The following is a 26,317-nucleotide window of genomic DNA, read 5'->3' as shown; positions in this document are numbered from 1 at the left end:
TACAGGAAACTGGACAATTTTTTGACTGACTAGAAAATCTTTGATCTAGAACTAGTTTGATTATATTTCATGATACATAAGTTTTCCTTGGGTATTGTGTGAGGGATATCTGGCAGAAGGCTTTTGATTTCTTTTTTGGTTTGATTTAATAGGGTGTATTGATGTTACTCTACAGTCTATTTTATTCATGATGTATCATTTTTCTTCTCTATCATTATACTTGTGATTACACTTAGTTTTCATGCAATGATGTTTACATCCCTTCACCTCTTTCTGTCACCTTCATTTGCTCTAAGAGGAGTTCTATGCCCTGTTCATTCAACCCTTTAGGACAACTGGTTAGCCAGTGTGTGAAAAAGTATGCTGGACTAGACTGACTACTGTTCTAATCAAGCAGACTCATTTTACATTTTTTTTTGTGTATATCAGTATTAAACACTTGGAGCAATTACCCTTTTCTCAATTAATTGGAGGAGTTCTGCTACTGTTTGAAATCTTATAGACATTGTGGAGAAGCTTAAATAAATACAGGGCCTGCCTCATTTATTGTTGTAATGAGCTAATCTGTATGAAGAAAAAATATGTATATTATGTTGTGGGTAGGTATCCAAATGCTAGATTTGGACCGAACAACTGATACAACAATGGCTGCTAATTCCACATACAATGGAAAAGATGCTTACAACATGCTACATTAACAACACATTAATTATATATGGGCTATGTTGATGTGAAGATAATTTCCATGAATTATTTCCATGCGACATGAAAAGGTTCCCAAAGAGCATGCATATGCACTTGTATATCATAATGCTCACTGTGATATATAATAATTAAAGAAAATGCTGTGTGGTAAAATGCAGTAGTAAAATTTTAGCTATTGATATCTGCCTGTCGTGCAACTTAAAACTATTTTCACTTGTGTATTTCTGTAGTTGTTAAATTCTGACAATTTTTTTGCTAGTGTTCAGTTAATTATTAATTATTAATTATTAATTATTAATTATTAATTATTAATTATTAATCTAAGTACTGTATTCTTTGTTGGCAGTGCCAAGCTCAGTTAAATATATGAATTGCAGTAAAGATTCTGAGTCAATAACTGTCACCTGGCCACCAGCATTAGGTATTTCTGATGGGTACATCATTTCACTGTTTAGCAAAAACCTCAGCAAAAAAGGAAGAGTATCTTCAGATGTAAGGTATTGTATGAAGATTCTGCATTACTCCCAAAGCATAACTGTATATCAGATAGTTGCCTTGAGCGTTTTTGCGGGAAAGATATATACATTTTGAATATATTACAAATTCAGAGATACTGTTCTGTAATGTTGCGTATTTGAAAAAAACTTAGCTTATTCTATTAAGAATGTTGCTTAAGAATTGCGATTGAAAGCTAAACAGATATAGAAGTAGACCCTAATTAAAAATCTTTATGTCAGCTTTTCTTTTGGAGGACTTTATCTGCCATTTCAGTGAATGCAGTTGTAACAAATTCTCCATGTAATATTATTCCCATACTTCATTGTTGTAAGGAACTGTGTACATTTTCCTCACAGAACATATTTTGTACTTCATTTTGACAAGTACCTATATTCTCTGTTTTGCTAGTCAGTTATTTACTTAGAAATGTTTGTGTCATGCTAAAGATTCAGAAATTCACTGAGGAAGAGAGAATGCATATTTTGGATCCTGCCATTTTGCAATTGAAAGCTGCTCACAAAATATAATTTTCCATATCTTCCCCAGAGGCGTAGCAAGGGGAAAAGCACCCAGTGTACCGGTTAAGGCCCTCCCATTTCCACCTCGCCTCTGGAATGCCCTCGGCTTCATCACTCTGGAATGCCCCCCTCGCCACAGACCACCCCATAGGGCATCGCTAGCCGGTAAAGCACATGTGCATCCCCCCCCACCCACTTGGAGCTACATTTCTGCTCTTCCCTCTGCATATCCTGACAATGCTCTCATGGAGGTTGGAAGACTTGCATGGATAAGTGCCATGCATCATTGATTGCATTGAGAGGAGATTGGGTAAAATGGCCTACTCTTGTTTGAATACAGTTTCATTTATATTAGAACAAGAGAGGTCAATTGTGTTCAATTCTTTCTCATCACACAGTCCCCTTGATGTATGGCACTGTTAATTACATTCAGTCTTGATTACTGTAATTCACTCTATGTGGGGCTCTCATTAAAGACTATATGGAAACTTCAGTTTGTCTAGGACATAGCAGTCCAATTGCCAGTTGGAAGTAACTGTTGACGGGTGATTTTCTTCAATTATCAAGGTGATAAAGACCTAGAGAGCCTGGGAATCTGAATGTGAGTTGATAGGACATCAGAAATAGGGAAAAGTTTTGGCCTCTGAGTTCCTGCTGTCACATTCTGAAGGTATCTGATTGGCCACTAGTGACTTCAATGGATTTAGAAGGGTGTGACTATGGTTTGAATTGCATTGTGAATGGACCACGGTTTTCATCTGAAAGTGTTCCTTTTAAGGGACCACGATATCTGAAGGGCTAGTTACCCCTATGTGATTAAGATCTTTTCCTAAAAACCTTCTTAATATGCCCCAACCTTCAGAATTGGCAGGTGGTCAGTGAAGAAGGACATTTTCTAAGGTAATAGTCTAACTGTGGGTACTCCTTCAGTAGCAAAATTGATCTACCTCCTACAATAAAGCTCACCTGTACATTAATGACTAATCAGGCATGGGTTCTGATGATAATTTTATGATTATGTTTTATTTCTGTCTTTGTTGGTTTTGATGCTCAGTCTATCTGTAGTATATTCTGCGTACAACTTTAAGGAGTTAAAGGGTTTTTTTTTCCTGCTTATACAGAATGTTCAGATTTGGTGGTCTCTCACCTGGATCAGACTACTTTATTCAAATGGTTGCTACCAATAGATTAAAAAGAAGCTCCCCTGTTTTTCTGAGAATAAACACGTGTAAGTTTATGTTATGTTCAAGGTTTTTGCAAACATTTATGGGAAAAGGGGAAGGATTAACACTGTTTTGTTCCCCAAGTAAAACTATCGTAGGTGTCCTGTACTCGGCCAGAACAGAGTATGAGTTTCACAGACAAGGGTGTAACAGCTAAAAAAAAAAAGATTTAATTGCATGCCATAGAAGAATTAAGACCCTGTCTCCTCCCAGAGTCTGACTTAAATGAAGTACTTTCTTGATTTGAACAGCTTGAAGCTTGAGACCTTGATTCTTCCTTGACTGCTTCCAAGAAAGTCCACTTTGTCTACATTTCCTCTTACGGTAGTTCCTTCTGTGTCCTCTATCTGGACCCCACTTTCTGTAACACCTTAAACGTGAGTCTGTAACACCTTGAACTTAACACCTTAACAGAAATATTACAGCCTTCCAGTTCTACTGGCACCTTCGACTATAACTAACTGAACAGGAGGACTACTGGGTAATAAAAGGAGACTGTAAGGCTCTTTCCTCTAAAGGGCTTCTTAAATGGACAGGGTCTAATTAAGGTTCTCTCCCATAGAAAACTATACAAAAGGAACTAAGCCCATTCTAACTAGAGGGACAACTAGACTTAAGTAAAGAAAATAGTGAGGGTATCTCTGGGGGCATGACCGACACAGTAATCTAATGTAGTGTAAGCATGTAAGCACTGCACCAACAGAGGCTTACAAATGTATTTGTCTCCTTGTTCTACCTGTTCAAATTGGTTTTGGAAGGATGCTTTAGGATTCTGTTAATTGAGAATCCTTTATTTTCTGAGTCTGTCTCACAATGGACTGAATCATGCTCTGAGTCTTCCCAAGATTCATGTCAATTAAGATATACCAGTTTACACAATTTTATCCAATATGTGTGAACAAATACATTTGTAAGACACATGAGGGAGGAACCTAAAGAAACAAAAGGTCCATGAAGAATGAGATTAAATGATTGAATTTAGAAATCATCACTCAGCATGCAGGCAAGAGGAAAAGCACCAATGGAGCTTGTATTTCTTAGCAAAGTCATGACACAAGTATCAACATGTACCCTAGTGGATGTCTGTACCTTCCTACAAAGAACTGTCTCATAGAATTCTAAGTGGGGACCTGCAAGAAACTTGCAGGAAGGGTGCATTTCTTCCTCCCCCTTTTCTCCCCCCTTTGTCCAACCAACATCCCCCTTTTTCTCCCCTCACCTTCTCTACAAACCTATCCCCTCTCTATTTCTCCAGCTTTCTCTGACAATCTTCCTTTGCCCTCACCTCTCTCCTTTGCCCCAACCCTCCTCCATCAATCTACTCCTCCTTTCTCTGTTTCTATTCTATTTCTCCCTTCCACTTTCTATTTCTTCCCCCTTCTTTCTCCCATTGTCTGTCAGCCCCTCTCTTGTTTGTTCCCGTTCCTCCTTCATCAATCTACCCCTTCACTGTCAACTACCCTCTCCATTTTCATTTAGATATCCTAAGATAGGGGCTAGACTTCCCTATTAGATGTATAAATGGACTTGTGCATGAACTTTTTCAGTATTTTTTAAATTCAGGTTTAGTAGACTAAAAAATGTTGGAAAATCAAAAAAAAATGAAGTCCCTGAACCCATATGGTTTTCCCAGCTTTTTTTCAAATATCTGAACATTTTTGTGTCCATTAAACCCTAGCAAAAAACTTTACAGAGATTTCAGAAGTGGTTTTTGAGGCAGTCACTGCTTTTTGCAACAGAGATGAAGATGACTCTCATTACAAGAACTGCCAAGTCTGGTGAAAATTGGGTTAGGGTGTCCAATTTTAGTGGCCCCCAAAGGTGTCCCCATCTGTCCTCCACTGGAAACAATGGAGGAAAATTGGACCCTCTGAGTCAAATCAAACAATTTTAGACTGGAGGATTGTACTGAGAAAAATTATTTCAATAGCAGGAAAAATGTTCACCTTTTTTGAAGTAGAGGCACCACATTTTCAACGTAGCTGCAGGTGCCTCTCCTTACGAGCCCCCCTGAATGTGGTTACGTTTAGGTCAAGGGGTCCAATTTTATAAGCACCCAGTTTTCCTCCAATTGGGCCCCCCAAAATTGGACTCTTTAACCCAATCTTCACTAAACATGGGGGTTCTCATTTTATTTATTTATTTATTTATTTACTTACTTGCTTGCTTGCTTGCTTACTTACTTACTAGACTTATAAAACTGCCCTCTCCCAAAGGACTCAGGGTGGTGAACAACAAATAAAACAATAACATCATCAAAAATACCATATAATAAAACCAATCAAAATAAAACCATACTCAGAATAAATTACAATAAAATAGGAGCACTACTGCAACAGATGGATATGCACCTGCAGCTCAGCTGAACATTTGGTGTCTCTACTTTGAAAAAATAGTGTCTTGAGTTCCAGAATGATTCACCGTAGGAGATGTTTAAAGTTAAGAGTTATGGCTCCTATGTTAGTTAATGGGAACATTTCATGGGGCTCTGCGGGGACCAATTTTTAAGGTAGACGAACCACATTTTCAGCATAGGTCAGTGATGGTGAACCTTTTCGAGACCGAGTGCCCAAATTGCAACCCAAAACCCACTTTTTTATTGCAAAGTGCCAACACAGCAATTTAACCAGAATACTGAGGCTTTAGTTTAGAAAAAATGACTGGGTCCGAGGTGTGTGTTACTTGGGAGTAAGCTTGGTGGTAGTCGGTGGCTTTGCTTTGAAGCAACTGTGCAACTCTTCCAAGGGGTGAATCATGACCCTAGGAGGGTTTACTCAGAAGCAAGCCCCATTGCCAGCAACCAAGCTTACTCTAAGATAAAGGATTGCACTTTAGTTCTTCGCATGAAAATCAGTGGGGTTTAACAGCGCTTAACAGGGTTACCTACACTGCTTCCCCAAAACCAGAGCCCTTCGGGAATAGGACGGTATAAAAGTCCAAAAAATAAATAAAATAAATAAATAAAACTAGGTCTTAGGTTTAATGCCAATAATCGAGCCCAGCGGCCCAGGCCAGCCTAGATGTGGGGGGGGGGGCGACTCTGTTTGCTCGTGCACACAGAGAGGGCTCTGAGAGCCACCTCTGGCACCCATGCCATAGGTTCGCCACCACTGGCATCGGTTCTGATGCCTCTCCTTACAAGAACTGTCCCCCCCCCCCCTTACACAGTCGCACAAAAATAGTGGACCTGGAAAAGATGCAAGATTCTGAAAGAATTCAGGGGTTTTTTTTTGGCTTTGCCTTTTCAGCTTCATTAAAATGGTGCCTCTTTTTTCACCCAAAAAAGCTGAAACTTTTTTTCAGCTTTTTTGTTTGTTTGACGTATCTGAATGCACAGCCCTATATATAAATGGCTATTTATCTGTGGTGATCTAAAACTTTGGTTGAGGCTATTATATTCTATCAATTTCCTTTGAATTATAGGAGGAGAAAGATAGAAACAAATGTATTTTATAATGTTTTCTGCTAACAAGTCATGTAAAAACATTTATTTATGACATTTATACCATGACAAAATGGGGATTCAAACCAGGATCTCCCAGATTCTGTTCCAGCACTGTACCCACTGCACCTCATTGACTGTCTATAAAAATATAATGTAAAAGAATACATTGTATCATATTCTTTCAAAGTAAAAAAATATTTCATGATTCAGGGCATGTATGACATATATCTGACAATGTGGGATTGGGCTTACAATAAATTCATTTTTCTTTAAGATGTGTTTAGACTCTCTGTTATGTTGGCTTCAACAGATTAATTTGGCTATCTGGAATTAATCTTTTAAAATATAACATGTAAATCATAATTGTTAGAATTTTTTTCCAAATTTATATTCATTCAGCTTGAACTTTTTTTACTATGGTTTTAAGTGTATATATATATATATCTGCTTTCAGATCCAGAACCACCATCAGATTTACAAACATTTGGAGTAGAAGAAAACACAGTTTATTTGAGGTGGAAATTGCCAAATGGAGGCTTTGATAATTTTGAGGTGCGAAAATATACCATCAGTAATGGTTATTGATTTTGCTTTTTTTTAGATTTCAGTAACATGTTAGAAATCATAAAGGGGAATCAGGCTAAAAAGAAACAGACAATAAAGGTAGTTACTCTGATATATGAAATTGATCTTATGCATTTGCTCTGTATACCCCTGAACAATTGGTATATAAGGATGCTGTTGGGGTGGGGCATATCAACTAGCACGTAGTATGCATGCACCATTTTTATATTTGGAAAGCATGTCACGAAACAGATCAGCAGCATTTTCACCTGACACTTTTCCGAACTAATTAGGCGTGGTGAGTGGGAAGTGTGTGCCAGTAGACTTTGTCAATGACAATTTAACAAGTGATTGCTATGACTGGCTGACAGCAATGACCATCTAACACAAGATCAGAGAGAATGCAGTGCAAGAATAACATGTGATATAAAACCTCCATCTGTGTACTTAGTTCACTAGCCTAAAGCCTATGTTCAGAAACCATAGATCTAAACACATACAGGAAAAATTTTCCTGAACACCTCAGTTGTGCAAAACTTGTAACCAAGAATTGTGAATAGTGTTGATTTCTATTTTTTCAAATAGGAATGCACTTTCAACAGCTAATTTTAGAAGTTTGTTGAACTGCACTAATATCAGTAGTTCCTTAAAAAATTACTGAGATTAGTAGTTTTATTAGGAACCATGTTTTTCTTTGCTGAATAAGAAAAAATAACAGTCATAAATTATTTTTGCCATACTTCCTGGAATATTTTATTCAGTTAAATTTATATTTACAGAGGAATTGTATGCAGATAATTATCTTGGAATTATTTTTATTTGGTCAGGAAGATGTTTAAATGTGCTATGGAAAAAATAATTTAATATTAATCCTAATGACATAATGTTATTGTCTGACGTATTGCAGAGCAGGCAAGCAGCCTAGGCTGTGTTCATTCTGAATAAATGAGATTATGCATAAAACATTAATGAGGAAGGCTGTGGTAGAGTGGTTGCTTAGCAAAGTGCACCTGTACAAATAGGATTATTTTACCAATCATTTAAAATTAATCATCACAGCTCATCTAATTTCCATCACATCTTAAAAGCTGGCTGTGTGAGGACAATAATAAAATTCCTTGAAAATGTTTTTCTAACTCTTTTTAAAATTCAGTCCACTTTTTCATTTTATATTTTGCAATTTGTTGTCATTTGCAGGAGTAGTTAGTCTACCCAAAAAGAAGGTCAAACATCTGCCTCTGTAGACAGATTTATTAGGTGAAATGCTAGAGAATTTCAGTTCACTCTAAAGTGAATTTTAAGCCAGTACCAGAGAGAAATTAGCCAAGCTTTAGTTTCTAGGAGATGTTGACCCAACTCTGCACAAATGATTGGCTAAAGCACACTTTTAGGAATTCCTGGAAGTTGGTGAAAATAATTTGCCTGGACACCCTCAATGTTATCAAAAGCATTTATCCCAACAGGATGTCCATAGAACAGTTGTGACAAAATTTTGGCTTCAAAAATTTTGAAAGTGGCCACAACAGTCTTGGATCTGCATATCTGTGAGACTGCCTCTCTCCTTATTGCCCTCAAATACCCTTCTGGTCTGCGAAGGGGAATTTGCTAGTGGTACTGGGCCCCAGGGATGTTTGGCTGGTATCGACATGGGCCAGGGCTTTTACAGCCTTGGCCCCGGCTTGGTGGAATGCACTCCCCAATGATATCCGGACCCTGTGGAGTCTATCCCAGTTCCCCAAGGCCTGTAAGATGGAGTTGTTCCATTGGGCCTTTTCTGTTGGGTCACCTGGGCATCCCTCTTCTTAAAATCATCCTGTGGCCTCTGGCTGGGTGTGACACACATGCTTTTTATGCGTTTGATTTTTTTTGCCATATTGTTAAAACTGGTTTTAATATTTATATATTTCTATATTTTTGGTCTTGCTTTTAAACTATTATATTATGTTTTAATTATTTTGTAAGCCGCCTCAAGCCCTTTGGGGGATTTGGGGGATAATAATGGAATGAATGAACGAACTAACAAACAAAAGAACGAATTGGTTTCATTTGAGATGAAAGAAATGCTTAATTGGAGCAGATAAACATTTTGCTAATTTGACAATTCTGGATTTGTGCATGGTCCAGTTAAGTTTATACTGAAAGATAATGTTCAAATATTTAAAACTTTTAAATTGGGCAAATGACTTTTTCCCCACTGTCCATTTCTGAGATTTCCAGCATTTGGAAAACAGTAGTATTTTAGATTTTGAGTAGTAAGTAGTTTTCTATGCAATAATTATGCAATGCCTGCAAGTATTTTACAAGCCCACTGTTGTAAATGAAAGGATGGTAGCATCATCAGCGTAAAGGGTGTAGGAGTATTTCAAGAACCTAGCTTGGGGGGATGACCACTTATTGTTTTAAGAGACTGACCTAGGTCATTCATGAATAGATTGAAAAGGTAAGGGGCCAGGACACAACCTTGTTTCACCCCATTAGTAATTGGTATTTTATTGACAACTATTAGTATACTTGGCAGAATTAGCCAAATCCCACTGCAGGAGAGAATATGTATATACTCCTCTAGTTCCCTTGACTCAATTCATCATATCATTCTAGACTGTCAGTTACATGCAACACAACATATTATCTTTATTCTTCCTTCAATTCAGTCTAATGACCTAATTAATAAGGATGACATCCTTTGTATTTGTTGAATGACCACATTCCTGAGATTACTGCTATGGTTTCTAAGTTTCTAGCAGAAATAGCTAAAGTCAGAAAGTAGTTCACTGTAATTTATTGTGAATGTTATCTAATGTGTATTATACAAATGCCAATAAAGGATAAAGAAAGAAAAAGATTCATTAGGACCGTTCCCACCAGAAATGTTTTAGCTGTAAGAGTATGAGTTTACTTTGGTTTGGTATTTTTTGAGGTGGTCAACCTGAAGACATGAGGCTGGATCCAGCAAGCTATTCAGTTGCTGAACAAGATGACTACCATGAAATGGAATCTGCATGGACAAAGGTCACGTGGGATGAAGGTTGTGGTATTGAAGTGCATTCAGCAGGACTAAGTGAATAAGTTGGTTGGATCCAACCCATGACATTTCCCAGCTTCTGGTCCAGTACTGCAACAATTTTTCTCTAGGCATGATTACTTAAATATTATCCCAACAAACCTATGTGAGAAAAATTGATTGTAGATCCCTCAGTTATAGTACAAGAGCCCAGTGGAACAGAGTCGTAAGCTGCAGTGCTGCAGTCAAAGCTCTGCTCATGACCTGAGTTCAATCAGTTTCTGATAGCCAGTTCAAAGTTGTCTCAGCCTTCCATCCTTCTGAGGTTGGCAAAATTGGGCCATAAGCAGCGTCCTAGGGATGGCAGAAACACCGTCCCTAGGGAGTTGTTCGCATGGGAGGCGCCGCTGCATCGCAGCAGCGCTGCCCTCGCTCCCCCCCAGTGGCGCAAAGACGCTGCTTTCAAACCTCGCTCTCTGAGCGAGGTTTTTTGGAAGCAGCATCTTCCAAACGCTGCCGTGTGAACGGCAGCGGCTGGAAGGCACCATTCCCCCCTTTCCCGAAGGCCTTACCATCTCCTTCGGCCTTCTGGCATGTCGCACAGGTGTGTCCCCTGCCCTGTGACTCCAGAGCTGTCGCGCAGGATGGGGGGGGCGTGTCCCCTGGCCTGTGCGACGCGCCAAAAGGCCGGAGGAGGTGGTAAGGCCTTCGGGGAACGGCACAGCCTCTGCACAGGCTGTGCTGTCTTCCCCACCTCTACCAGGACCGTCCATGCGAACAGTCCCGGGGGGGGGGGTGCGTCGGCGTCATTTATGCCGACGCACTCCCACAGCGTGGCCGCGCGGAAACGGTCTTAGTGTCCAGCTTGCTGGGGAAAAGTGTAGATGACTGGTGAAGGCAATGGAAGACTACCTCATAAACAAAGTTTGTCTAGTAAACATTATGATGTGATGTCATACAATGGGTCATTAATGACCTGTTGCTTACATAGGGTGCTTACACCTTTACCTTTAAATATCTTTAAATATAGTACAAATAAAAAAAATGCTGTATGACTTTGCTGAGTCATACTCTCATAACGAAGGGGAAATAATTGCACTTGTGTAAGAGAATAGCCCTGGTATCCTAAATACTGTTTCACAGAACTTTTGTTGATGTATTTAGAATTAACACTGTGGAAATATTTTTACATTCTGCATGGTTCTACTTTGGCAGTGTTTGAATGAGTCTTGCTGCAATGTTATCAGTTTATCCCTTTTGCAAATTCCGTCCTATTCCTTGATTATAGAATCCTTCAGTAAGCATTAATTGAATGTGACCTCAAAATATGTTTTTCCCCTTTAGCTTTCCTATAGTTACACAAGCAGCAATGAAACTCTTCTTACTTCCACAATTTTTGACAGCATAGCTGCAGTGAAAAATCTGATGCCTGGGACAGATTATGTCTTTCAGCTAAAGACAACTAAAGGAAAAGACTTCAGCATGGCTGTGGAGAAAAGAGTTACCACAAGTAACTGCATGTTCAGTTCTGTGTAATTTTGTTTTGAAATAGCACTCTGTGAATGCATTTAGCTTTGTTAAAAGTGGACATTATTATGAGGAATACTGAAATTAAATAGAAACAATAGGCACAAACACAACTTTTGTATAGGCCTGCTTATGTGCCTTAAACTGAGCAAGCCATGTGTGGATACTCCAGTTTTCTTTAAATAGCAGTTCAACGCATTTTAAATTCTTGATTTGCCTATTCTTAAATAGATTTCCAGTGGTTTAGCTAGAGGAAAAAAAATTGTTCTTCAGATATGAACCGTCCACGAATAACATTCCACCATGTAAATCCTACTGGTAGTATTAGAATGAATATTCACTAAAGTAAATTGAATCAAGAATATAACTTAGGGGTTTTCCTCACTTTGCTTCATTTGAAACATTTGGAAATCTGCTATGTAGATGTTGTTCTGCTCTGGAATATAATAATCTAGTATTTGGAGTTTTCCATCTCAGTACAGTTTACCTGGGGAACATGGGGAATAAGTGCACTAGGGCATTTCTATCTACCCATCTCACTACAGCCCCTTATGTTCCCTGAAAAGACACTTCTAAATGAGGTTCATTTAAAGAAGGGTTGATGCCCCTTCTGCACATGCAGAATAATGCACTTTCAATCCACTTTCAATGCACTCTGCAGCTGTGCAGAATAGCAAAATCCACTTGCAAACAATTGTGAAAGTGGATTGAAAGTGCATTATTCTGCATGTGCAGAATGGGCCTTAGTGTGGCATAAGGGAATGCATCTGGAACAGCAGCATTTTCTCATCAATAGGCTATGGTTCAAGTATCTGCTTTGCCTGTAGATGATCCCAAGTTCAATAAAAAGGACTGTGTAATAAGTGATGTGAAAGATTCTGCTCTGAAAATCTGGAGAGCCAGTATGAGTAGACAGTAGTTGCTTCAATGAACCAACTTCATACATTCGAGCGTCTCAACTGTTCACAAAGCACTTTCTGCTCATATATATATATCTTTTTAGATCCCAGCCACTATCTATTCCACAGTGATTTGTGGAATAGTAACTTTTATGCCATTTATATTTACAGAAAATGCATTAATAATATAAACACATCCTGATAAAGTCAACTATTAACAGAGTTATTGTTCTATTTATATTACTTTTATAACATTGCTATGTGATACATGTGTTGTTTTCATTTATCAGATGGTTTAATGATATTGAAGGAAGATGACTTGCCCAAGGCTATGTAGTTAATTTTTGATTAAGCTAAGATCTGAGTCTTAGATCTAAGTTCAGTACTACATCTGTCATCAAGCGCTATTACACATCTATTACCAGACTACCACTTAAAATAATTTAATATCATCAAGTTTGCAGGTGTTATAAAAACAGCTTATGGGTGCTCTGACTGTGAAATGTTTTTTTAATTTTATCTATTGTTTTTCTTCATATAATCAGTTGCCTTCCTTCTCAATTTTTATCAGAACCTATGAGGATATGTGATCTAACACTGAAAGTGGCAAATACTTCATCTGCTACATTAATCTGGAAACCAACCATAACCCACTTTACTCATTATAAAGCATCTCTATCAAACAATACATTCACAAAGGAGTATATTATTTCAGAAACTCAGCCACATCACACAATTGCAGATCTTACTGCTGGTGAGAGTTATAATTTCACATTGCAAAGAGTAAAAGGATCTATTGAAGGTGAAATTGCCTTTATTGAACTCAATACAGGTTTGTGGGTTTTTCCCCCTATTACTATGCGTATATATTCATGAACAACTAAATAATTATGCACTTAAAGTCTATATTGAAAATTGAATCTTTAGCCCAGGAGTTTGTGCAAAAGAGCCCTGGCTAATTTAAAAAAATGAAACAATTGTTCCTATCAGGAAATGCTGCATTTGCAGTGTGAGATGGTTCTGCAAAAATTAGATCTGCATCTGTATACATTTAAATCTCAGAACAGCTTTGAAAAAAAAACAAAGAATCCCTAAAGCCCCTTCTGCACATACAGAATTATGCACTTTCAATCCACTTTCATCATTGTTTGCAAGTGGATTTTACTGTGTGGAATAGCTAAATCCACTTGCAAACAATTGTGAAAGTGGATTGAAAGTACATTATTTTGCATGTGTGAAAGGGGCCTATGTTTCCTTGCTGTGAGGGAGAAAAAAGCTAAAACAGTTCTTTTTTAAAGGTATTTTATTCATGTTGTGCATAATGGGTCAGTTTTTACCTGGTGCCTAAAGGCAAATGAGAGCCAGGCGAGCCTCAAGGGAGGAGGCATTCCAAAGGTGAGATGCCACCACTGAAAAGGCTTAGTTTCTGGTTGGTACCTGCTTTACTGGTGCAGAAAGGGGCACAGAAGAAGAGCATAACTGTAGTTAGGTATATGGTTTTTATAAATGTTTATATAAACCTATTCTAGTTTATGTAAGCCCAATCTAGTAAGAATGATCTGTACTTGGAAGGTATGATTATGGGGGAGTAGGTATCTGTGTGTGGGCTCTGCATAATGCAGTTTGTACATACCGGTACATAAGATACAAATCTACCCCCAGCATTTGGGTTTTCATGTGTGTGATTCTTACTAGATCAGTTCTGAGCACAATTTTTTTCTAATGCATATTTGGTACAATCAATTTTGACAGTGCCAATCAAATTTTTGGAATGGGGAATTAAACACAGGGTCCCTTCTTCTATAGGTGATAGTCTGTCGGAATTGTCCTCACCAGTAAAATGTTCAGTGACAGTATATAGAGGCTGTTGATGCATGTAGATAGCTGCTTGTTAGGATCCTGGTTGTTTTCTAGTTTAATTTTTTTGTACATAGTCTGTTTAAATGGAATGAATAATGCTAAAATTTTCTTTTTAAGTGCCTGAAAAGCCCCTGGGACTAGAAGTCTTCAATGTGTCATCACATTCTTTTTCTCTGCACTGGAAATTACCTCATGGAAGTGTGCAAAGGTTTCATGTGGATCTCACACCTCCTCATGGCTTTGTCTCTGTCCTAGATGTGGGAGGTGGGGAGTATCAGGTATGTGAGGGTTTTTTAAAAAGTACTTGGATAGTCAGGGATTATTTATGTACTGTGGAGATAGGAAAATTGGCCAAGCATGACGTTCTTGTTTTAAGCTTTGAAACATAGATGAGAATGCAGAAGTATACATGCCAAATTTGTGAGAGCAAATTTCAACATCTATGGTTTGTTTCCTTAACAACAGTTATGATACTTTTACAAAGTCTGCAGTAGACCTCTGGCCAGTCATTTAAGGGTTCATGAATAGTTTAACGAAGGCAGGGCAGAGCTATTGAGTAATACAGGTTCATTAATTGTGTACTTGCCAGGAAGATCTAGCCTTAAATCATTAATGCAGGCAACGATTCCCTGTTAAGTCATTACAGAGTTGTAGCAGCACTGCTGATTCCAGTGTTTGAAAATAATAAGTTAATCATCATGGGTTTTCATGTTTTTTTGCTTCTCTTTTTTATTGGAACTGCAAAGGCACAGGTACTTTCTATAAATGCTAGCTATTGGTTGTTGTGGATTGTGTTGGAAGGGATAAAGTAAAAGGGTTTTTTGAGGATTTCTCAGCTGAAATGAACAGAAAAGTCTAATTTTAATGGTGTGATACTAACATTTGAATTCTGCAGATTTCAGCACAGTCATAGGTATAGCCTCTTGCTTTTTGAGAGTTGTTGCCTTGTCTTTAAAAAAAACTAATATGAATGTGATGAACAAACAAAAGTTTGATTTGTATTATATGTCTTATAGTAATCACTGAAATATATTTCATACTTGCTTTTTGTTTCCATTCAAATTGACAGAAGAAGCTCTAATTGGTTTAATTTAATATTCTAGGCTGATATTTCAAACACTACTCCTGGAACACTGTATAATTTATCTGTTTCTTCAGTTTCCTCTTCGGTGTATAGTTCACCTGTCAGCAGAACTGTGACAACCAATGTAACCAGTGAGTTTATGATACTGCATTTCACTGTTTTCCTTGAAATATCCTGTTTGTGCTTTTAAAAACACAATGTGCTATTTTGCTGATTTCGATACATTTGCTGAAATCCATTTCCACAGAATCTTTTAGATCAGAACCTCAGAAGCCAGATGTTTTAAAGCTGTAATAGTGTTTTAAAAACTAAACTGGCATCAGGTCTATTTTGACTTTGAGTATTTCAGCATTCCATTTTTTGAATTCTTATAGAAAGAATGTACTTGGTGCTCCAAAAGCCATTTAACCTTTTATAAGAATTCTAAAGAAAGCCAACTTCACAAGTTGAACTTTGATGTTTAAGAACTCAAAAAGTCTTTTTCTGACTGAGAAGATCTTTTTGTTGTTATGAAACAGTTGTGATAAAATGCAGTTTAGTTAAAGGATGTCTTTGCAGATCCTGGACCTCCTGTGTTACTTGCGGGAGAACGAGTTGGATCTGCAGGAATTCTTCTGTCTTGGAACACACCACCACATCCAAATGGGAGGATTATATCCTACATTGTTAAATATAAAGAGGTGTGCCCTTGGCTGCAAAACACTTACACTCAAGTTACAGCAAAGCCAGATAGTTTGGAAGTTCTTCTTACTAATCTTAATCCTGGAACAACTTATGAAATTCAGGTAATTTATCTAATCTGCTAATTACTTGCAAACTGTGAAGCAAAATGTAAGAATGATTAATTATCTCAAATTAATTACAATTTTGAATCATAGAATTACTTTATTTAAAGTTTCCAAAATCTTTGGAACATTGTCAAACTGTTGAAGACTTTACTTTGAGATATAATGTAATAAAAGTGTCTGAAAATAGTAATTGCTTCCATTTTTTTCAAGATTTGAACAGAGTATTGCAATCTGAATTGCACTAAAGCATTAATGTTCTGCTTTAGGTACAGTATTGCTAGACTTTGAAGTTAGAGACTTGCTTTGATTTTTAGAAATATACCAGTGTCTTTTGACAATGAGCAATGAATGGTGAAATAATAAGAGGGAAAATCGAATAGTAATGCTTTGCTGGCTGCTTCTTTTATACAGGTCAGGCGTACAGTGTCACGAAAAATAATAAGTGAATTTTATAGGGCTTTCATGAGTACCATACTTTCATTTTATGCAAAACTAGTTTAATGAAAAGTCCACAAATCATAGATGATGTACCTTCTACAGAATTATAATTTATAGCCAGTTTCATGTATTCTTCATGTCACACATCATTAAAAGGGCAGAAACAAATTGTATCTGTTGAAACATTCATACATTACAGAAGTTTAAAATGGCAGAATTTCATTGTATCTTTATTCTAGCAACTGTAAAGATCAAAGATTAAGTTTTGCAGTTAGCTTACTGTTATCATTCTTCCTTTTTTGCAAATAGCACTCTTGATCTTATTTTTCAAATCTATGACACTTGTTTCAGTAATATTAATTTTTCTTGTTATTGGATTGTTTCAGATACTGACACTAGAATAGAATCTATTGCATTGTAGTGTGAATTCTGAATATGTTCACAGCCCAGAAGTGCTGTGCATATAGTATGGTGATGTAGCATTGAGCACCTGCCCCATTGTATAGCTGAATTTGAGGAAAAGATTTCCATGCATACATCTGCATTACCTGGAGCCTATTGACCCGCAAGCTGTTGATCCAACTGAGCCCTGCAATCCCACCAATAAGCATTCCCAGTGTCAGAAATAGGTGCTGTAGAGAAAGGAAGATAGGAAAGATCTGCAGTCCTTTTATCTGTGAATTGCTGAATCCAGCCCAGTGACTATGTTCATATACTACACAGAAATATAGAATGAATAATGTCAACTTGCATTTACACTCAATGTCAACTTTGTTGCATGGTCAGTCACTTCAGAGAAGTGAATTCAGATGTGATTGTCATGGAATAAGATTATCATTGGCCACTATGTTCCTACTGTGTGACTGAATGTACCTTCATTATACTTCAATTTAATTCTTTGTTCTAATTGAATTAAGTCACTTTGATAGAATATATAGAAGCAGGATCATCAACTGTTTGTCCCTTTGTGTGTTTGTATGTATATAATCTCCCTTCTTAATCAGTCTTTTCCTTGAACTAATGCTCTTGCTGTACTAATTTTGTTGTGTTTATATGCTATCCTGCCTCTAACCTTTTCTCACTTCTTTTGGTTATTATTATTTTTTGCTATTTTCTTTTTAAATGAAGTGATCCCCCTGAAACTGAAAAAATAAAGTAAATTTACGGTGAGTGGATATTATTTTATATTTAAAAAATCAGTATTATATTGTTAGTTTTACTGCTTTAACATAGCTATTTCCCCATTAATATAATTCTCAGTGCAAGTCCAAGAAATGAGTGTACTGTAGAGCTTTTTAGTCTTTACATTGCTTTACCAGGCATTTATATTCTTCTTTTCATATAATTTGCCTATGTATGAGCAAGAAATACAACATATATTTTTATTTGGGCTGGATTTTGGTCTTCAGGATTAAATTTCAGAGTTTCCCCATATACTTCCACTATCCATTTTACTGAAACAAGAAACTCTGCAACATAATTAAGGTGTTTTTTTCGCAGGTTGTACGGCAGTAGTTTCCAGTGGATTATGCACAATGTTTTTTATGAAATGACCTGAGGTCTCAGAAGCATATGTAGTCCTTATAAATAGCATACATCTCACTAGCTGACTTGAAAGCATTATCCTTCTATCACGGTTTTGGTTTATTGCAGGTTGCTGCTGAAAACAGTGCTGGTATTGGAGTATTTAGTGATCCTTTTCTATTTCAAACTGCAGAAAGTGGTAAGTTGATGTACTGTTCTGCTTACTAATAATTTTTAAGAGACTGAACACTTTACAAGATGTCATGGAAGTCACTATAGAATTTTATTACAGAAATTTGATGGAAGACTTGCTAAATTGTAGAAAATCCATATCCTTTTAGTTGAAAATTAAAATTCTGGTTTTTATTATAGGACTGCTGACAGTCTTAAGTTTTTTAGATACAAGCCTTTCTTGAAGCTGTTGCACAGGTATGAGTGGGAACCATATTCCTGCATATCATTTATGCTCCTCAAACAACTTTCTTTTTATGTTATCCTCTCTTAGGACTGTCCATAAGCAACAAATAGGTCTTTCTATGTGGTAGAGTCAGTCCTCTGGAATGGCCTATCAGAGTACATTTAGAGGGTATCTTTCCATATTTTATTTAAGATGATGTGCAAGATAGTTCTATTTCAAGGGCTTTAGGAGAAGGGTGAATTGTCACGGTAGATTTAACTGTGTTTTAGTTCTTTTTGTGTTTTTAAATATGTACATTATTTTTATCTGTTAACATACTTTTATATTCTGTGTTCTGTTACTTGTAGCTGCACTGTTGGTTGTCTTGAGTTCTAGATGGGTGATAATATGGGTGATAAATATCTTCAATAAGTAAAATATCCATTGGGTGAGAAACTGGGGACTTGAAACTAGTTTCTACTATGTACATGTAGACATCCCCACAAGTGTGCACTCAACAGCTCAGACATCATTTTAGGACTGAAGTACATGGACTTGCTCTGGTCTATCCCTTCTCTGAAAGTGCTGGAAAGAAAGAACCTACAATAGTAAATTTTATTGACACTTAAGTTGATAAATCAAAGATTGAAAATAAAGACACGAGTTAATCAGCAGCAGTTCGTAAAGACAATCTGAATCCCAGTGTGATTACTCATTTCTTTTAAAGTTGTGTTCCTTTTTCATCTAATTCTTTTTTAGGAGAGCTATCCAAGCAGATGAGTATATACTAGGTTCTGGCAGGGTCTAAAAAAATGCTGCTGAGAAGATACACAGAGAGACATAGGCAGCAGTTGATGGGGGCTAGAATATAACTGGGATCAGAGGTGGACATGCAATGGGGACTTCTGGGGTGGTTCGCCCCGGGCACCACCATTGCAAGAGCAGGAGAAGGTGCGGGGGAATTTCATGTCCTGGGTGCAGTTTCCCCTTCCTTTGTCACTGACAAGTATTGAATCCAGGGTCCTATACTTAAGGAGATTCCAGGAAGTGAGGGACAGTGGCTGGGATTCAGAATTGCCTGGAGAACGGGAGATATATGATGCTGTGCTGAGGAGACAGGAGAGAGAAAGAAGGAGGCTGAAGCAGAATAATACTGCAGGATGGAATTTGCAGAAAACTTGTATGAGGCTCTTGGGCTGGATGTGATGTGGGGTGGGGAGAGAATACACAAGGAAAGAAAGAGAGGTTGAATTACATTTTAACTCATTCTATTATCCTTGAGTTGGAGTGGCACTGGATGTAGTGAAGTAAGTATAGATTTTTAATGGGGGGCTCAGGGGCAGGGCCACGCCACCCCAAGCCCCGCCCCTGGCCTCAGTTCTTATAAAAGCAGCTATCTGAGGCCAGGGATGGCAGACTCCCCTACTCTGCCTGCCCCTCCTCTCCCCCACTGTATGGGCTCCCAGCTGGCAGCTGGCAGTCCCTTCTGCCCTCCCCTCTGTGCAGAGGTGTAGCTAGGGGAAATAGAACCTGGTGCAAAATCTGAGTTTTGTGGGGGGCCCCCATGGACAGCCACTGTGATGCTGGAATCCACTCCCAAACAGCATCACTTTCAATGGTGTTTAAGCTAGGGAGCCCAGATTCTCCTTTTAAATCCACCTTAAAGGGAGAATCTGGGGTGCCCAGTTAAAACAACATTGAAAGTGATGCTGTTTGCGGGTGGATTATCCCCCACCCTGAAACAGTGTCACTTTCAATGTTTAAACTGGGGACCTCAGATACTCCCTTTAAATCCATGACGGAGGGGGTGGATTTAAAAGGAGAATCTGGGGAAATTTGGGGGGTGCCTGCTGTCAGGGGTGCAATTGTTAAGCTAGCAGCACCAAACTTTTAGGGTATCTTTAGGAGACTCTCCTGATGATACCACCCAGGTTTGGTGAAGTTTGGTTCAGGGGGTCCAAAGTTATGGACCCTCAAAGATGTAGCCCCCATCTCCTATTAGCTCCCATTGGAAACAATGGGGGATGCGGCACCCCCTTTGGGAGTCCATAACTTTGGCCAAACAGGCCGAAAACTGAAAAAACACTAAAAATACAAAAAAACCCCACAAACAAACCTGCAATTTATTTTCCCCCCTGCCCCCTGGTAGTCTTGCCTCTGGCCAGATGACTGGCCAGAAGCTACCGTTTAACATTAAAATACTCCAAAAAGTCATGGTAGGTAGCACTCCTTGCTTTCATACATACTGCTATGGAAGCAGTTGCAGCTTCAAAATGCTGCCCACCTGATATGTTGCAATAAGTTGTTAACCAGCCTTTCTATATAAAATTGGGATTACTGGACAAAACAAATGTCTAAAGATTATGTCATTCAACTTTTATATGTATATCAGAAGGAGGAATAAATAAGTATTTTCTTTCTGAAGCCCTTTCTGAAGTCAATATGCATTCAACCACATGTCAGATATATTCCTTGCTAAGTTTTGATTTTGATTTTGTTTTAAAGCTCCAGGTAAAGTGGTGAATCTAACAGTTGAAGCTTTCAACCACTCATCCGTTAATCTGATTTGGTTTCTACCACGGCAACCAAATGGAAAAATAACTACTTTCAAAATTAGTGTGAAGCATGCCAGAAGTGGGATAGTAGTGAAAGATGTGTCTGTTAAAGTAGAGGACCTCCTGTCTGGAAGATTACCAGAATGCAATGTAAGTCATACAGAATGTTTTGGTTAGGAACATATTGCATTGGATTGTGTGAATCCAGGCCTCTTATGAGTTAATTTCTGTTGCAAGGAACCTTGCTCTGGTAAAATAAGGAGTCTTGCTGAACCGGGGGAAATGAAACAGAAGATGCAATAGGGGAAATTCAGCACAGAATGAATACTGAGGTAGTATAGGAATACCTGGCTACTTTAAATGAATTCACATCTCCAGAGCCTGATGAACTACTTCTCAGGGAATTAAAAGAATTAGCAGAAGTAATCTCAAAGCCACTTACTATAATTTTTGAGAACTCCTGGAGAACAGGAGAAATCCCAGCAGACTGGAGGGCTAACATTGTTCCCATCTTGAAAAAGGGAGACAAAGAGGACCCAATTACTGTCCTGTCAGCCTGACATCAATACCAGAAAAGATTCTAGAGCAGATCATTTAAACAGACAGTCTGTAAGTACTTAGAAAGAAATACTATGATCACTAAAAGTCAACATGGATTTCTCAAAACAAGTCATGCCAAACTAATCTTATCTATTTTTTTGATAGAGTGCCAAGCTTGGTAGACAAAAAGAATGCTGTGAACATAGTATACCTTGATTTTAGTAAGGTTTTTGACAAGGTGCCCCATGATATTCTTGCAAGCAAGCAAGTAAAATGTGGGCTAGACAATGCAACTTTTAGGTGGGCTAGACAATGCCACTCAAATGTGGGTTAGACAATGCAACTCAAAGGTTGATGAAGGGAACGCTTTGGATGTATCATACTTTGATTCCAGTAATGCCTTTGAGAGGGTCCCATGATATCCTTGCAAAAAGTAAGTAATATGTTGGCTAGACAATGCTTCTGTTAGGTGGATTTGTAATTGGTTGACCAACTGAAAACAAAGGGTGTTCACCAATGGCTCATCGTCACCCTGAGGAGAAGTGACTAGTGGGGTGCCACAGGGTTCTGTCCTGGGCCCAGTGCTATTCAATATTTATTTATCAATGACTTTTATGGTGGAATAGAGAGCATGCTAATCAAATTTGCAGATGACACCAAATTAGGAGAAGTAGCTAATACCCTAGAGGACAGGGTCAGAATTCAAAATGACCTGGACAGATTACAGAACTGGGCCAAAACGAACAAAATGAATTTCAACAAATGTAAGATACTACACTTAGGCAGAAAAAAATGAAATGCAAAAATATAGGATAGGTGCCACCCTGCTTGACAACAGTACATGTGAAAGGGATTTGGGAGTCTTAGTAGACCACAAACTGAGCGTGAGTCAGCAGTGTGATGTGGCTGTTAAGAAAGCTAATGCAATTCTGGGCTGCATCAATAACAGTATAGTGCCTAGATCGAGAGACATAGTAGTACATTTGTCAGACCTCACCAGGAATACCGTGTCTAATTCTGGGTACCACAAGTCAAGAAGGAAATTGACAAGCTGGAACAGGTCCAGAGGAGGACAAACGAAATGGTAAAAGGTCTGGAATCTATGCCCTATGAAGAGAGACTTAGGGAGCTGTGTATGTTTAATCTGGAGAAGAGAAGGTTTGAAGGGATGCCATGTTGAAGATGAAGCAACACATTTAACATGTTTAACACATGTTCTGCAACTGCAGATTTTTCAGGATGGTTCAGCTGACAGTGTCTTTCATGCTCCTTAATACAAGTCTGAATGCTGCGTTTTGTGGTTCCTATGTAGACCTTTCCACAGCTGCAGGGTATGCGATAGACCCCTTCAGAAGTGAGGGGGTCTCTCTTGTCCTTTGCTGAGTGTAGCATCTGCTGTATTTTCCTGGTGGGTTTGAAGATGGTTTGTAGGTAATGCTTTTTCATCAGTTTCCTTATTTGATCTGTAATTCTCCTGATGTATGGTAGAAATATTTTTCTGTGGTGGGCTGTTTCTCCTCAGTCCTCTGGATTTCTCTTGGTCTTATTGTCCTTAACGATATCTTCGGCATTATCTCAGTAAAAAAAGAAGCATTATCTGCTTCTGTTCCTGAGGATGGGGAGGATAATGGGTAGAAAGGGGGAGACCAGCTGTGGTTACTAGGGGTTGGTTAAGACAATGTGGGGGAGTTTATGAAGGCAATGTGGAGATGGTAATGGTGAAGGTAATGGTGGGGACTTCCAAAATCTGCTGGCTTGGGCCAGTGCCCTACTTAGTCTCATTGTGAAGTGGCTGCCCCTAGATCATGAATATTGCTGGGGGATGGTTGAAAACTATCGACATATTTGAAATTTGGTTGATGGCTAACTACTAAGAATGAAAGCAGTGGCAACAATATTAGTACAAACAACAGTTCTGTATATTTAAAACCTATGTAGAGTCCCAATTATGTATGCAGATTTGGATTGATAATGTCCCATATTGTTTTATAGCGCAAATTTAGAAGATAAACACTAATTACACTTGTATTCTCTGATAAATTAAATAATATCTGTACTTCAGTGTTGTCAAAATGAGAAGAAATTATTTTCATAATTAACCACTTTCATTGCATGGTGAAATTTGTACTTGTTAGTATAGATTCTAATTTTTGCTTCCTGGTATATTTTCCAGAAATATTTCTGCTTTGTTCTGACTGATTAATCCATCCATTGCTTTGAATTTTGAAGACCGTATTAAATTAATTTTAATATTAAGATACATGGGATAATTTTGTCTTCACAGGATAACAGTGAATCTTTTTTATGGAGTACTACCACTCCTTCAACTACTTCTAGCAAAACTACTCTTTCAATCTCAAGTACAGCTGCACTCAGCAAACTTAGCTCTGTTTGGAATGAACCTATTAGTTTTGTTGTGACCAATCTCAAGCCATACACTACTTATCTTTTTGAAGTTTCTGCGGTTACCACTGAAGCCGGTTATATTGACAGTGCAATTGTCAGGACACCAGAATCAGGTACATACTTTTTCAGTGAGGAAAAATTGCTCCACCTTTGGGACCTGACTCAGAGTTTGAAAACTGCTGATATAAACTCTTCACAATAGTTTTAAAATATAGTACCATTATTAGCAGCAGAACTATGCTTGAGATTGTGATTTGATAGTGTCACTATCCATTTCTATTTTGTTTGATTAAGCAAGATGTGGTAAATATACGTCTTTCTTGATAATGTGAGAAAGAAATAATGGAGACTGTGTATCTTTGAAAACAAAGAATATATGTATATCATTCACTACTGGGAAGTTGCTCATGAAGTTTCTCTTCCCAATAATTGGGTTTCTATTTGTTTTATTTTTGTCCATTCCCAGACTTACAGATTGTAAAGCTGGGGGTGTTTTCACTTCTTCCTCCTCAACCTGTGAGACCACATAGCAATTTGTTGTCAGTATTTGTGCAGGATAGAAGTTGTCAATTATTAATTGCTTGGATTTAGACAAATCATGGTCCTCATCTCTCCTGTGATTTTTACAGCCCATAATAGTTGTTTCAGTGTTTCACAGTCTTTATTAGCTTCTTTGTTGTTACAACAAAGTAGAGGCAGTTCTCCTCCGGTTAATAAGTTTAAAACACTGTTTAAATTAATGCTCATGTGGAGTGCAAGACACAGAGTGTAGAAATCAAGCAGCCACTCCTAGTCAAACCGGAACCCCCTTGAGTTAGTCAGAGATGAAATCCTGTCTTCCGTATTAAAAGATCTTCCGTTGCCTTTCGTGTGTGTGTGTGTGTGTACACACACACACACACACACACATACACACACACGAAAGGCAACAGAAGTTATTTTAATTTTCTGAGTTTAACCAAACACAGTAGCAAAAAGAATTCAAAATAGGACAAGCTTTAATCTGTTCAGCAATTTCATCTTCTTGCCAACTTTTCACCTAACATTCTACCTCTCCTGGACCTACTCCATCTTAAAACAATCACAGTGTAACCATAATGTATCCATAATGTATCCATAATTTGAGCAATGAGCCACACTCATGAGCATGCCGTTTTGGCTCAAGAGAACAGTATGTGGAGAATGCACAAGCCCCTTTTCCCTCATGCCCCCTTTCTTCCCCCACGCTTGAGCTGATTTTGGCCCCTGTAGTATTCTCTGCCACTGCTATGTGATTACTTGGAAAACAAGTTGAGAACTCAGAGTCAAGTTAGAAAGCGTAACATAAGATTTGGCCTATATACCCTGCTGGCAGGGGTGAAGCGCCCATGGGGACATGTGGGGTCACTTGGCCCCCGGGCGCATGACATCCTGTCACATGGGGCAATATGTGTGAACAATGAACAATATATGTGAGTGTAATGTGTGTATCCATTATGCTCTGATAAAAGGTAAGTCTAAACTCTGTACAAAATCATTATGTTTGAAATTACATAAATAGAGTTTGACTCAAAAGTTTTATAAGGCTTTGCTGTAACAAAACTGTTTCAATGTGCATAATCACTGCTCCCCAGTTAACCAATTCAGGAAAAAGGTGTCCAATAAAGCATTCTGTTGATGTACATGTCAGTGTACCCATGACATTGGAATTATGCATCAACTAACCTAATATTCTCCTTTGATGAAGTATGATACACATGGAAAATGTGGTTGACATGATATATCTATAATGTTCTCAGGCTTTTGGTTTATTCCCAGATTATGTTTGTAAAATGATCAGTCATTCATTCCACTAGGTAAGAGTAGAAATATGGATGAGTGAATTATTTTCCTGCATCATGAATTAATCCCAGTGTGCCTTTTATGAAAATCCAATACATTTCCCCTGTTTTTAAAAATGTTGCATATGCGCAGTCCAAAGAGAAACTGTATGCACAGTTTGGGTTGTTCTATAGCTTTATGCACACAGCTCCCACAGCCAGGAAGATGACCTGCTGTTGAACTTCAAAAGCAGCTCTGGGAGCCACAGTGGCAGAACCTAGAAATCTCTACCTATGGTTATGATTCTCTTATGCTCTCCCACTTCACTGAGAAGATCTTCACATCACGGCAGTGCAGCACATTGTATAACATAAAGAATTTCCCTGGATGGATAAATAGGTCCTTTTAAAAACACTGAAATTGTGTACTTGTTCCTTAAGTAGAATCACTGGCCGCTTTAACTTCTTTCAAAAAGTTAACATTCTACAATAATGTGCTTATTGTAGCTGATGTTGTCATAGCTCACAAGATATCAGAGAACAATG

At 38.0% G+C, this 26,317-nt stretch overlaps 1 protein-coding gene across 1 annotated transcript in view; it reads left to right on the top strand.

Annotated features, from left to right (window-relative positions):
- The window catches only part of PTPRQ (protein tyrosine phosphatase receptor type Q), a 135,379-nt gene that overhangs the window by 11,311 nt on the left and 97,751 nt on the right, over nt 1-26,317 (top strand). Inside the window, exons 9-15 of the mRNA XM_048501555.1 lie at nt 12,952-13,212; nt 14,358-14,518; nt 15,344-15,455; nt 15,883-16,109; nt 18,204-18,273; nt 20,977-21,176; nt 23,851-24,085. Coding sequence (XP_048357512.1) covers nt 12,952-13,212; nt 14,358-14,518; nt 15,344-15,455; nt 15,883-16,109; nt 18,204-18,273; nt 20,977-21,176; nt 23,851-24,085 — 1,266 coding nt within the window. The remainder of the gene's footprint in view (nt 1-12,951; nt 13,213-14,357; nt 14,519-15,343; nt 15,456-15,882; nt 16,110-18,203; nt 18,274-20,976; nt 21,177-23,850; nt 24,086-26,317) is intronic.

This window comes from Sphaerodactylus townsendi, linkage group LG06 (genome assembly GCF_021028975.2).
Source record: "Sphaerodactylus townsendi isolate TG3544 linkage group LG06, MPM_Stown_v2.3, whole genome shotgun sequence".
In the NCBI taxonomy this organism is placed as follows: Eukaryota; Metazoa; Chordata; class Lepidosauria; order Squamata; family Sphaerodactylidae; genus Sphaerodactylus; species Sphaerodactylus townsendi.
Note: the sequence above shows the minus strand (reverse complement) of the source record. Positions and strands in the feature narration are given on the sequence as shown.